The following is a 14,349-nucleotide window of genomic DNA, read 5'->3' as shown; positions in this document are numbered from 1 at the left end:
ATGGGATGATACATTTCAATGTGTGGAAGATCATCATGATAGCTACTCCAAGAATGGGGCAATAATGCAGATAATTGTTTGATCCTGTATACTGTATATGGCTCAAAGAAATGCAGTCGAACATAGTAAGTATAAAAAGAAGTTCATTAAGATCAGCTGACAGTTGGAATTCTTCTTAGGGGAGGTAGAATTAACCTCCAAAGGGTCAAGCTGTAGATGATGATGATGATGAATGTGATGTTTCCCCCAGAGATTTGTAAAGGAGTATTTGCTCCAAGACTAAAATGTTTCTTAAACGGATACTTATTGCCCTGATAGAAGAACAAAAGCCAAAAGCAGTTGGGGAAGATAGGAGACTTTCATGCATATCGGAACAGTGCTTCCATAATGCAGATAAATGCATAATTAGTTCTTTAACTGTTGCCAATGACTTACAATATGTAGGTCATCATGGACATGGGCTGGAAAGACTTGATTTGCATCCAGGAATTCACTGGGGGGCCACAAGGAAGTCACTATTGCCCGGTTCACAGATAATGCTAAGTTAGAATATGACCTGTGAACCACAGGTTGTCCACCTAGGTGGCAGCAGGTAGCCCACCTTGGCTGATCTAGAAGACTAAGAAAGATCAGACCTGGCTGCTATTTCGACAAGAGACCACTTAGGAAATCTGAGCACTGTGGAGTAGCACTCACCTGGAAGCTGGGAAAACATCCCAGAAAAAGGCAATGAAAAGGCACCTCCATATCATGGGAAGACAACTAAATGAAAGATCAGTTTGAAGGCACCTTTACTTTTAGAACATGGTTCATGGCAGAGGCATACAACCCAGAATACGTTTGATTCCTGAAAGTCTTGGGTGCTGCCTCCAGTTACGTTCAAAAGTTGTTTCCAAATTGCCTTTTTAAATGTGATATTCAGTACAGCACTGAACAGAAATCACATTAGCTTTATTTCTAACAGAAAGCAACATTAAAGCAGTATATAATATACACCTAATCTTTCTGCATGCTGGTGAGTCTCCATTTGAAAGGTTCATAACAAACCGCACACCATATTATTTTACTGATGTAAAGAACAGATCCATCTGTGCCTTTTGAAAATGTGTGGAAACCACTCTTGTCAGATCCATTAATGAATTCCATCCCTTTTGTCCAACAGTGACCAAGCACCTTCCCAACTCCAGAGCTACACTCCTGCAGATTCCAACTCTGCTACAACATGGTTTATGTTCCAATAGCCAAGTGGCTTTTCACAGCACCTGAGTCAAAATGGGCACTTCTCCTATATGGTATGGATTTTGCACAACAGCATCCAGGATGGAAGAGAAACAAGCAAGGTCATGAAATGCAGGACAAGTGACTGAGGGAGAAAATGGTTTATTTTCATAAGTTCCTTATTTTTTAATTCATACATCATGCTAAGCCATGGCTTGCTTGACAAGTCAGAATGTACTGGACTTTCACATAGGTTTGGACATAAACCATTTATTACCCACCGTGACTGGATTTGCAAATCTTGCTAAGTCAAAAGAGTAAATAAAGTACGTTATACTTAGAGCAGTGTTTCTCAATCTCAGCAACGCTAAGATGTGTGGCCTTCAACTCCCAGAATTCCCCAGCATGAGGAGAAACACTGAGATTGAGAAACACTGCTTAGAGCAAAGTGTATTCTATATAACCACATGAAGGAATCCCAGAATGCTCTTTTGTGGGGCAAAATTGGAAAATACCAAAATGTGGCGATGTGTGGGTGCTGTAGTTGGAATCCAACCACTCAAGTCCACTAACCCTCCCACACCCATTTTCTACACTTTCCCCAAAATACTCAACCAGCATCCTGTAGCCACTGAGTATATTCTTTTTGCTCATAAGCCATTCTGGTTTTCCATTGCCCTTAAATATATTTTGTACTTGCATATTGACTGCTCTTCTGAGTCAGGCTCTGGAGCATATATCTCTTTCTCTGCCTGTTTCCCAATTTACACTTCCCGTTAACTTGCCAATTAAAAAAGGAAGTTTGCTTCCGCAAACTTTTGAGTTTCTCCAAAGCAGCTAATTAAAAAGGCAAAGTCTCCCTTGAACTTGCCTTTTGGTGACTACATGGAAACTTCTATGTAGTTTTGCTGGCAACAATCTAAAAGTGGTTTGTTGCTGCCTTCTCCCGTGATGCTTTTTCACCTTCCCAGTCTAGCCCACAATCCAAGGATTTCCTAGAGCTGGTCTCCCACCTAAATACTCACCAGGCCTGACCCTGCTTTTGAGATCAGTCAAGGTTGGCTAAGCTCACAATAGTACAAGCCATGGTAATCCCTGTGACCTTCTGGGATGGAATGTGAGGGCGACCTTGGGGAACAGAGGGAAGAGATGCTGCCTAGAGAACAATCAGATGAAACGAAAGGAAGACCACGAGAGGGTACGGTCTAAAGAAGAAACTTAGGAAAGACCCGCCCTGACCACTCGAGCGATCAATAGGGAGGGAGGGAGGGAGATTTGTACTTTCAGACTTGCAAGATTCTGTTAATGTAGCCCTACAATAAAGTAGAATTAGCTCATCTAGTCATGTTTCCTGTCTGGTTTACCTGGAAGGGCTGACACCCTCTATGGAAGCAAAAGTTGGACCTTGATGCAGGATTGGAAGAGTATTGATGCTTCTGAACTTTGGTGTTGGAGAAGATGCCTGAATACCAGGCTCAAATGATCCTACTTTGGACACATCATGTGAAGACCCAGCTCCCTAGAGATGGCTCTGATGCTAGGATAGGTGGAAAGAGAAAAGGGGATGATCAGCCGCAAGGTGGATAGACTGTTATACTGCAATGGGTGCACTGTTGGGAGACCTGAAGGACCAACATAGGGACAGGTCATCATGGAGAAAATCTGTGTAGCCACTAAGAGTCGACACCAACTTGATGGCATGTAATCAATCAATGAATCAAGGTTGGCTAGGCTAATAGCTCTCATTTTTTCTCTGAGTTATAGCATGTTGGCCGTGGTGGTGGGGGGTGTCAGATTCCAATTTAGGCAAATTGCAGGAAGGTAGGTAGACATGGAATGGATCTCTGGAGATAAAGCAGAGCTTTATCTTACATAAGTTTATCATGGCTTATCAGTCCCCCTGTAGAAATGTATTTTGGAGGGGGACTGATAGACTCTGTATGTTGTCGGATAAGCTATGTAAGATAAAGCTCTGCTTTATCTCCAGAGATCCATTCCAGGATGGATCCAATCCATCCATTCTGCCTTCCTGCAATTTGCCTAAATTGGAATCGGAGGGCAGATTTGCAGGATTCTGCACCATGGATTTAACAGAAAAATACTGGTTCAGCCTTGAGGAGAGAGGTCAGTCACCCAGGCTGGGAAATATGTGAGTCGTTTCAAGGCATCATATTGGGGAAGACTAAGCTGGACCAAGGACTTCCTCCAGTGATGTCACCCATGGGAAAAATGTTTCCCATGATGCAGTAGAATTACACTGAGATTTCAGCTCACCTTTCACCTCAAGCTCAGTTTCACCCTGCCTTGACCTTGGTGATAATCTAAGTGGCAAAGTATTGTATATAGAACCTCTAGGAAAGTGTTGGGGGCTCTATTATAACCTTGCACCGCTAATGCAGGCTGGAGGATTCTTGCTACAAAAGGACCCTTACCACTTCCTGAAAGTTTTTCTGTAAATGCTTATTTTTTATTTTTTTTATATCCGGCCTTTATTATTTTTTTATATAAATCAGACCTCTCTAGTGTGCTATGATCCATCATACTAAAGCAGCTTGGCTGGCTTGGCTGGAATCCAGCTGGCTATCTGGGAGTTTAGACATAAACTTCAATTCCATTGTATTTTTCCAATTCATTTCTAGCCTAGATGAATGGATTGGCTCTCATACGTTATTTTGCGGAGGAGGACACAATGCATCCTTTTGTATAAGCTGAAACCTTATCAGTCCTAAGTGGCAATATAATTAACGAGCAAAATCCTCTTATCTAGGCTATACAACAGTGTTTCTCAACCTTGGCAATCTGAAGATGTCTGGACTCCAACTCCCAGAATTCCCCAGCCAGCAAGGGAATAAATATGGATAAATCCGCCCTTCAGTAGGATATAGGAAGGGATATTTGCAGAAAGGATAAGTGAGAATTGGTCCAATTATGGATGATTTCACATATTGTGCTAAGCCACACTGGCTGCGGAATTCTAGGAGTTGGAGTCCAGACATCTTAAAGTTGCTAAGGTTGACAAACACCGAGTTAAAAGACTTCGCAGTTGTATTTGCACAGCCTGTCCTTACTTGTCTTGGGTCTGGTGACTGGCGCGGTCTGCTAGCAAACCCAGCTCTTTAGTCCAGCGTACGATTTGGGGTGTTACCTGAAGCCCTCAAAGAGGTTCCTGTGGGTCCTCCGAATGTGCGCAGCGGGGGGAGAGATGCTCGCCCGCGCAGCCTCAGCCTTCCCTAGTGGAAGTGGGACCGAGAGCGCCCGCAGGATCAGTGCCCTGGACGCTGCGGCAAACGCAATCGCCTCGATTCTTAGAAGCCCCGGTTTCTACCGCCCAGCCTTCGCGCGGCGGGGTTCACTCCTAAGGAAGGGGGCAGGGGCTCGACCGTGCCCCGCGTGCAACCCGACTCAGCAGGAAAGCCCCTTCTACCAGTTTCGCGCGGTTTGCTCCCAGGGAAAGCGGCCGGTTCCTCCTCGCGCCGCGAAACTTTCCCGAGGCAGCTTCGCGACCGGCGCGGCTGCCGCTCGCGGCAGGGGCGGGCCGAAGTGGGGCCGCCCGTCCCCTGGGCAGGTTGCTCGCCCGCCCTCGCCGCTCCTCGCCAGGGGCCCGGCGCCGCCCTCTCGCCCAGCGAGGACCGCCTCGCCTGGTGTCACAGCGCGCTGCGCCGGCGGCGGAGCCAGAAGCGCGCTCGGCGGGCGCACGGCGCAAGAGGCGGGCGGCGCTCGGGACGTCGGGTCGAGGAAGGGGTGGCAGCGGCGGCGGCTCGAGCGAGCCTCTTCGTTCCTGCTCCGGCAGGGCTGGAGCCGGGAGCGGCAGGGTTGGCGGCCAGCCTGCCGGACGATGTCCCCGGCCGCGGGGCAGAGCGGTGCCCGGTGGCGGCGGCGGCTGCTGCTGGCGCTGCTGCTGCTGGCGGCGCTGAAGGCGGCGCGCGGTTTCGGCGACGAAGAGGAGCGCCGCTGCGATGCCATCCGCATCTCCATGTGCCAGAACCTGGGCTACAACGTCACCAAGATGCCCAACCTGGTGGGCAGCCAGTTCCAGACCGACGCCGAGCTCCAGTTGACCACCTTCACCCCGCTCATCCAGTACGGCTGCTCCAGCCAGCTGCAGGTGGGTGCCGCCGCCTCCCGAGGTGACTTCTCTTTCTCCTTCCCCGGATGGTTTTCTCCCAACGCGAACTTACTTTCCCGGGGATGCAAACTCTCCTGCAGATGCCCCGGGGTGGGACGTGCTTACTCAGTGGGAAACCGCGTGGGACTTCTCGGCCTTTGGGCTGCGATCAGTGTCTTAAATGCTCGGAGCCCAAGTGCTTTCCGCCTGTAATTTAACTTTTCTTCGGTCCTGAGTTCTAAAAGGCCAGGCATTTAGCAAGAAGTCGATTTACCCCGGAAGTGAGTCCAGTTTAATGTGGCAGATGCGTTGAGGGCCGCGATCTGAATTAAAAAACAAGAAAAGAGCTCCCCGGACCATGTGCTGAGTGCCTCTTCGTAGGCCTAAAAGGAAGAGAAGGTGAGGTCATATATAATGCTTGCCCACATCGGAGACCTAGTGGCACTCTTTGGCCAAATGAGCCATGGAAGTTTGGGCAGATGGTGTGAACTCATCAAGCTTGACCTGCTCAGGCTACTAACCCAGAAAATTCATTAGCCAACCAGGGCTAGGTTGTGGGAATTGTCAGGCAAAGTTGAGGTCCAGCTGGGAATGATGCAGCACCAAGACAGCTGGTTGGACATTTTCTTCTTTGGATGGGGGCCCTTCTCTGAGATCTGGGGAGGCTGTGGCTGCAGCTGGGTTGATAAGAATAGCCCTCTTTCTTCAAATGCTTTGAGATCTTGCTCTCTTTCTTCTGGAACATCTGAATTATAACCCTGGGGGTTAAAAAGGGAGGCTTGGCAGAGCTGAGGCAGGCTGTGTGGAACCTTGCAACGAACAGCCCTACCAGCCTATTCATGGCGGGCATGAAAGAACCGTGACTCTTCCTGCACCTTTCAAAACATGCTCCTGGGAGTAGTGGAGAGCTTAATCCACTCCTGGGTGTTTCCAGACAGGAGGCTTTGGGGGGGATCAGGTGTACTGAAAGGGAGCTGGTATTTGGCAAAGGCTGCTGGAGGAGGGCTGCTCTGGGCCTGCTGCAGTTGCTCTGGGCCGGCCTGGCTGAGGTTGAAGCAGGGGAGTTAAGGCCAAACTTGTCCAGAATGGCTGGAGACTAGAATTACAATGGGGATCAGGGTTATACTAAGTTAAGTAGTTAAGAGCGTGCTTCCCTGCTGCTGCTGCTGCTGCTGCTGCTGCTGGAAAACAACAAAAAACAAAAAGCAAATTCCATGCTGGAATCAGGCCAGAGGGGATTGGAAATAAAGCAGTCAAGACTGGTAAAAGCTTGTAGTGAAGGGGAGCTGTGAGGAATTGGGCAGAAGGTACAAGGAAGGACAACTAGGACGGATTATTTGGGGGCAAAAGGAGACTGCAGATTGGGGGAGGGGTGGTGTTGCTTTTTGGCTCGGAGAGAAGGTGAGGGAGACACACACACAACAGAAGTATATAAAAATTGCACACAATTAACAAAAAGTAGACAAGGAGGTTCTCCCCCCCCCCCCCCGCCCCTGTCTAGAGCTAGGGGTCATCCATGAAAACAAAATGCCAGGAGATTCAAGAGTGATCAAAAGGGGATATCTTTCTGCCACTCATCACTCAGCCCTGCAATTCATTGTCATGAGATTTGCTGAAGGCCACCAGTTTAAAGGTTTTCAAAGGGGACTGGACAGATTCCTGGTGGATCAGGTTATCAGTGGCGGTGAGTCTTGATAGCTGCCTGCTACCTCGGGAATCATGAATGCCAGCTGCTAGGGAGCAACGGTGGAAGAGGAATGTTTCCCTCCTATCCATGGTGTTGTGTTTAAATGCCCCTGGTTCGATATTGTGTGATGCCAAGTGCTGGATGGGTTGGCCTTGGCCTGATCCAGGTGAGCTTTTCTTAGGTTCCTTCATTCTACTTAGTTCACTTTCTTCTTTTGCGTTTCTCCTTGCCTGTCCTGGCACCATGGAGGCCTCAACCTCCAAGGTCAGCAGCACCCTAGTTTCCACTGGTGGGTTTCAATCATGGGGTGGTGGTGGTGGTTGCACTCAGATATTCAGGCTTATCCCTGACAGTTTGGGGTGGCATGGCTTTGGTGAGAACTCGAGGAGACTCTTGGGAAGTGGCCTTCCAGAATAATTTCAGTACAAGCCCACATATGAAAGACAGCTTGCATCTCAGTTTGGTTCATGAATTGCTCTGGGGATGTCCTCATCCAACACAGAAGTGCCGTCACTTTGCAAGTCTTTTCCCCACCTGCATGCGAGACCCACATCACATACCGCTTCCTCTGTGCAAGCAGAGCACAGTGGATGTATTGCAAGGTTATGCTGCATCATGGAATAGAGCCCTCTCTCAATATTCTGCAGAAGCTTAGGAGTTCCACTGTCTTTTCCCCTGAAGGCTCTGCCTTTCCACCACTATTTTTAGGAGAGTTTTTAAAAAGATCCCACCTTGGGTTGCTTTCTAGACTTTCCTGTTAACCAGCAAATGGCATTTCCTGGTTCTCCCTTGTTTTTGTAACCACAACCAGCAAATTGTGTTTCTCTTGCATGAAAAATTGCCACATGCCATCCATCCATTAGTCTCGCTCTCATGGCAGTTTGGCAACTAAAGCCAGGAGGATGGTGGATGAGTTTCAGAAGAGGGGGAAAATGATGAAATGCAAATGACTAAAATCATAGCAACAAAGGTGATCAGACCTTGGGGTTTTCTAATGTCATCGTGGAGAGAAATGTGCAAACCAAACAGCTTTCAGTTAGCCTTATGAATGCTTGGGTTTTTTCAGCGCTGCTGGAAAATCTTGTCTTCCCAAAGAAAGCAGGTGGCATGTGCATGTTTAATCCCATCTTCTCACCCCTTCCCTTGACATCATGGCTTGTAATCCTACCTCCAGCATTTTATTCCTTTTGGCTAAGACTTATTTTCCAAAACAGCTCCAGGAAGTTAATGGCTAACTTGAAGACTTGCATCTTAGGTGTGCAAAATAAGATGTCCAGAAATATAACCAAGGTTGATAAATTGCATTTCTCTCCCACTTTGCCTTCAAAGAGTACTAGGTATCTTTCTTACTCTCAGGGACTTTTACAACACCCCTGTGAGGGAGATTAAACGGAGAGAAAACTGCAAAGTCGGTGAATTTCCTAACAAGACCCTGGTCTCTGCAGACTCACTAGGACCGCATAACGACATGTTATTAAAACATGACTATGCCACCCTCTTACTTTCGGACCCGGAGTTCTAGCCGGTTTAAGAGCAGGAACGGTGCACGGCATTTTCTTCCTTTGGAGTGAAAACTGAAGGGCGGAGCAAAGTTTTCCACTGGGTGTGAATCTGCCAAGATAAGAAACAGACTTAAAATAACAGCTAAATCCAAGAAGGTCTGGTGGTGTGGCTTGCAAGGCTGTAATGCAATATTCCAGAGTTTTCCTCTTTCTCTTTCTCCCTCTCTGCCAGCCTCCCTCTCTCTTCAGGTTAATTTGCACATGGAGGCAAAAAAGCTGTTTGTCTTGAAAAGAAAATCTCAGGCTTGTCTTAGGAGATTGGCAGGTTATCCCTGTAGAGAGAATGTGTTTGCTCAGGTAGCTCAGGAATTTAGACGACAGCACTCAGCGCTGACTCCGGAGTGGGTCCTCTGAACTGACATTAATAAACAAAAGGCGAACCAGCAGTGCCTTAAGAATGTCAGATATTTCCACGTTAATGGAGGCGAAATCCCTCTATTAACATGCATGAAAACGAAATGGATGGAAGAAACAGGCAGTTGGCCAGTTTAGGCTGTGCTAAATAAAGTCTCCCTTTTAAAAACACATTCGAAACAGCTTTGCAGGTCAAATGCAACCAAGCATGCTTCTAGCCCACATTAATAATTAGCGGTCTGAAACTACAATAAAGCTTTTCATTTTCTTGGACACATAAATGGTTTACTTGCTTGTTGCTAGCAGTTAAAATGTGCCAATTGGGGTTTTATTTTGTTTTGTTTTCTTTTTTTGGTAAAGTGTTAACAAGGTCATGCACACTGACTTACACGGAACGGGAGAAGACACCAGTTTGTACCTTCTTTCTGATCCGGAGATTGAGAGCGTGGCCTGAAGCAGAGGGGCCTGTCTTCAGATCTAACCTCTAGCTTTTTCCATTCAGCCCTAATTTCCTGGTGTCTCCTATCAAAGTATTAATCATTTGGGAGTGGAACAATGCTGGCTTAAGTGCCGCCATCTGTGTCAATAAAGGTGAAGGGCAAATCCAACCTTTGTAGAACTATAAACATTTATATTGAGTTCAATAGGTATTTCTTGCTTTTTTAAAAAATCCCACACTAACATTTCCAAAGAGCCAGTCTGCTGCAGTAGTTAAGGCATCAGGCTAGAAACCAGGAGGCTGTGAGCCCTAGTCCTGCCTTAGGCACAAAGCCAGCTGGGTGACCTTGGGCCAGTCGCTCTCTCTCAGCCCTAGAAAGGAGACAATGGCAAACCACTTCTGAAAAACCTTGCCAAGAAAACTGCAGGGACTTGTCCAGGCAGTTGCCAGGAGTCAAAAACCCACCCATGCCCCGGCTTTTCCAAGGACCAAGTTTGTGATCCTAACTAAATGTGTTTACTTGGAGGCAAGCATCAGAGATGGCAATGAGACTGACTTTAGAGTAAACCTGCAAAAGGTTGTGTTGCAAGTTAAAATATAAGGGAAGATGCTAAACAAGAATTCTTCTGTATCTATTACTCTGATAGCACATGGTAAGCATGAATAAAAATTGTTCAGCTTCTTTCTGGCTCTAAATTAATCCCAGTTGGTTGTGGTGCCAGCATCAAGCATTTCATAATCTGGTCCCAGTGGAGTTTTTATAAAGTTCTTGGCCGGGGCATTCCCATTTATATACATGTTTGGCATTAATCTTTGTTGGATCCTATCATGCCAAGTTCTGTGGGAGGGGAGATTTTTCCTCCATGTTGTCTGCATTTGCATGAAAATAATTTCCTACACATAGAACAGTAAGTTTGGGCAAAAAAAAAAAAAACAGGTTAAACTTTTAGAGGTACTAACTTTATAAATGTTAACTAAAATATGACTATCATCATTATCATTATCAATTCTGCAACAGTGGTCTTCCATTATTGGGGGTGGGTGGGGGAAGCAGAAGTGTCTCAGCATCATTTTCCCTGAATTTCTCTCCTTTAAAAAAGTGTATATTCCAATATTCACTATTCAAAATCAGCGTCATGTTCTATGTAGTAAATTATAGGCATGCATTAATCTTGGCTTTGTTGAAAGCAAGCATATTTGGAGGGGGTGGGGAGACTTTGGGCATACTCCAGAATGTTTCAGTTCTCATTTTTAATGGGGAAAGAAGTGAGAGCTTGTAGCCCTGCCATTGTTCATTGCATAAGGGCTACTCAACTGCGGCAGGAGGCAGCCCCTATCAAGCCTTGGCTGATACTCTCAAGCTAAGCAGGGTTGGACCTGATTAGTCTTTGGATGGGAAAGCAGCAGGAAAACCCAGCCTGGGAATTTGAAAAGACATTCCAGAAAAACGTAATCACAAATCACTGTTGCCAAGACAAACACATGGATGGGTCCATTAAGCTAGTAGGAGTTATCTTCCATATGTACCTGGATTGGAGATTTCACTTGAGCTTCGTTGATCTGTTTTTGTACACAGAGCCTGCCCATGTTAAGGAAGGCAAGGGATGTGCTTTTTGCTGTGCCCCTGAGAGCTGTACATGCCCCTGTCAGCCCCTCTACACTTCAACCAAAGTCATTTGCAAAGGAATCTATCATTGGCAGACACTTTCTTTAAGAGTTCTGCTGAATTGGGGCATCCCTAAATTGAGATTGCCCCATCTCTGGCACATGAAAATTCATTTGCAAATGACTCTGCTGGATAGGTGGATGCGGAATGTTGGAGACATGAGATCAATGGAGGGAAAACCATGGATTTGATCCTTTCTCTCACATGTTCAGGCCCTGCATGTGAAAGAAGCGCAGTATAGTGCTGTGTTGTTACCTGCAATGGGTTAACCTGTCCAACTGGTTATCCTCCAAAGTTGTTGGATGTCAATGGACATGATCCAAGGAGCTGGCTGAAGTTGAAGTCCAACCCAAATGGAGGTGGTCAGTTGTACTTGGGGAATCTGAAGAGAAACCAGTGTTGGCGGGGATCCAGTTAGAGAAGGCTGGGATGAAAAACTTTGGGAAGACAACATCACGTACATGCCCATTTTTCTGAGGTTGGTTTGTCCTTTCTTCCTCTTCCAGTTCTTCCTTTGCTCTGTCTACGTCCCCATGTGCACAGAGAAAATCAACATCCCGATTGGCCCCTGTGGCGGCATGTGCCTCTCCGTCAAAAGGCGATGTGAGCCAGTCCTGAAAGAATTTGGTTTCTCCTGGCCAGAAAACTTGAATTGCAGCAAGTTTCCCCCGCAGAACGACCACAATCACATGTGCATGGAGGGACCAGGGGACGAAGAGGTCCCCCTCCACAGCAAAGCCCCCTTGCATCCTGGAGAGGAATGCCAGAGTGTTGGATCTAACTCAGACCAGTATATCTGGGTCCGGAGGAGCTTGAACTGTGTCCTCAAGTGTGGCTACGATGCTGGCCTCTACAGCCGGTCCGCCAAGGCGTTCACCGACATCTGGATGGCCGTGTGGGCGAGCCTCTGTTTCATTTCCACCGCCTTCACGGTCCTGACCTTTCTGATTGATTCCACTCGGTTTTCCTACCCGGAGCGGCCCATCATATTCCTGAGCATGTGCTACAATATTTATAGCATTGCTTATATTGTCCGGCTGACTGTAGGCCGAGAAAGGATTTCCTGTGACTTTGACGAGGCAGTAGAACCTGTCCTCATCCAGGAGGGCCTCAAGAACACAGGATGTGCTATAATCTTTTTGCTGATGTACTTTTTTGGCATGGCGAGCTCCATCTGGTGGGTGATTCTGACCCTGACATGGTTTCTAGCAGCTGGACTCAAGTGGGGCCACGAGGCCATTGAAATGCACAGCTCCTATTTCCATATTGCCGCTTGGGCTATCCCTGCGGTGAAGACCATCGTCATCCTGATCATGCGGTTGGTCGATGCCGATGAGCTGACGGGGCTGTGCTACGTGGGCAACCAGAACCTTGATGCCTTAACAGGCTTTGTGGTGGCTCCTCTTTTCACCTACTTGGTTATTGGGACTCTCTTCATTGCTGCCGGGTTAGTGGCTTTGTTTAAGATCAGGTCCAACCTTCAAAAGGATGGGACCAAAACTGACAAGCTGGAAAGGCTGATGGTGAAGATTGGGGTATTTTCGGTGCTATACACCGTGCCTGCCACGTGCGTCATTGCCTGCTATTTCTATGAGATCTCCAACTGGGGGATCTTCCGCTACTCAGCAGATGCCTCCAACATGGCTGTGGAAATGCTTAAGATTTTTATGTCCCTGCTTGTGGGCATCACATCAGGCATGTGGATTTGGTCGGCCAAGACGCTACACACTTGGCAAAAGTGCTCAAATAGACTGGTGAATTCAGGGAGGGTAAAACGGGGAGCGAAGAGAGCAGATGGGTGGGTGAAGCCTGGGAAAGGGAATGAGACAGTGGTATAAAGGAAGCTCAGAAACAGGCAAATTGTCTTTCCTTCTCCTCCCCAATGCAAGATGAGCTGGTGGGACAGGAGCATTCGAAGCAGGAATGTTGGAGTGAATCCTTTAATGGGAAAAGGAACCATATATGAATTTGGCAGAATTTCGGAGGAGAGGAGGAGAGCAGCAGAAGCAAGGAGGATTGACCAGACTGGGGGAAAAAGCACAACTTCTAAAAATGAAGCAAGGCAGCTTGCAGTGGCTTCACAAAGCTGTGAATGCAAACAGTGGAGCCTCTTGGATTTCTATCAGCGAGACGTGTTTTTAAGATTCATGGGACATTGCGCCTCCTGATAACGCACAGTGTGCCTTCTCTCACTCCCATTCTTTCCCTGTCCTGTCCCAACTCACGTTTATCACTGTCTTGTAAAGTAGTGCAAGAGGAAAAAATGAAGGGGAAGGAATTCAAAGGGTAATCATTTTGCTGGATCCAGGGGGAAGTTGAAATTTAGAATCCAAAGTCTCTCAAACTGGAAAGTGATGTTCAGTTTGATGTCCAAGCTCTTGGAGATGGCAGAAAGTTGCAGCGTAGTGTGCAGGCTTTGGAGCTCTGCCGAATCCTTCAAACAGAAACCAGGGAAAGTTCTGAGGTGGACGCCAAGGCCATTTGCCTTCCGCTTCCATCTACTAAATATGATAATGGTTTCAGGCTGCATTTGGGGTGAGGAAACAAACATGGAAGGGAAACAGGATCTGTTTCTAATCACGATGACCCCCAGAATGACAAAACATGTGTCGTCAAGATGTCACAATGCAAAAGGTAAGGTCACCAAGCACATAAAACCCTTGCCCTGATAGATTTATTTTGGTGAGAAAACAAAGAAACTTTAAATACAAATAGTCACAGACCACACCATGGATGAGCATTCTTTTCATATTCAGTGGCAACAGCTACTTAACAAGTTTAACCCCCAAGGATCACAGGAAGATAGCAGTGACAACATGACCCCCTGCAGGGGCGAGGCTGGTTTTCAGATGCTTGGGGAGATTTTGAGAGGTGGGGAAGTTTTTTTTAAAAAAAAAATAAGCAAGAAGCTTAGTGCACCTATTTTACTTCTTAATTTGACTTCCATGTCTCACACAGCCACTAAAAAGTTGCTGGCGGAAGTTTGGCCCAGGAATTAAACCTCTAGCCTAAACGATTGAGGCGGTGGCTTAACACTTTCCAAGAAATTGAACAATTCTTCCTTTTTTGTACTAATTCCTTGGCTTTAACAAATGTCTGGCAGCATTTTTCACTTTGACATCCGATGTGTGGTTTTTCCTTTGCAGACCTTATGGATGAAAATGTTTAGCCTGGTTTTTATTCTTGGGGAGATTAAGGGTAGGGATGGGAACATCTCAGGGCCCAGAGGGCTTGTGTTCCCATTGCCATCCTTATTGTCATGCTTTAAATTCAAACACTGCATCACCAAAATTAAGCTATTTGGCCTATTTTCTAGCC

At 46.8% G+C, this 14,349-nt stretch overlaps 1 protein-coding gene across 1 annotated transcript; it reads left to right on the top strand.

The window, feature by feature from the left end:
* The first annotated feature begins 4,915 nt into the window (after positions 1-4,915).
* Positions 4,916-14,124, top strand: FZD4 (frizzled class receptor 4). The gene is made up of 2 exons (XM_063305900.1): positions 4,916-5,323; positions 11,538-14,124. The coding sequence occupies exons 1-2, from the start codon at positions 5,054-5,056 to the stop codon at positions 12,867-12,869; spliced, it is 1,602 nt and encodes a 533-aa protein (XP_063161970.1). The 5' UTR covers positions 4,916-5,053; the 3' UTR covers positions 12,870-14,124.
* The last annotated feature ends 225 nt before the right edge of the window (positions 14,125-14,349 follow it).

Source organism: Candoia aspera, chromosome 5 (assembly GCF_035149785.1).
Source record: "Candoia aspera isolate rCanAsp1 chromosome 5, rCanAsp1.hap2, whole genome shotgun sequence".
NCBI classification, from domain to species: domain Eukaryota; kingdom Metazoa; phylum Chordata; class Lepidosauria; order Squamata; family Boidae; genus Candoia; species Candoia aspera.
Note: the sequence above shows the minus strand (reverse complement) of the source record. Positions and strands in the feature narration are given on the sequence as shown.

Coding starts and splice junctions, on each gene's coding strand:
- FZD4 (XM_063305900.1), top strand. CDS start 5,054: ATGTCCCCGGCCGCGGGGCAGAGCGGTGCCCGGTGGCGGCGGCGGCTG. Junction 5,324..11,537: donor GCTGCTCCAGCCAGCTGCAG/GTGGGTGCCGCC, acceptor TTCCTCTTCCAG/TTCTTCCTTTGCTCTGTCTA.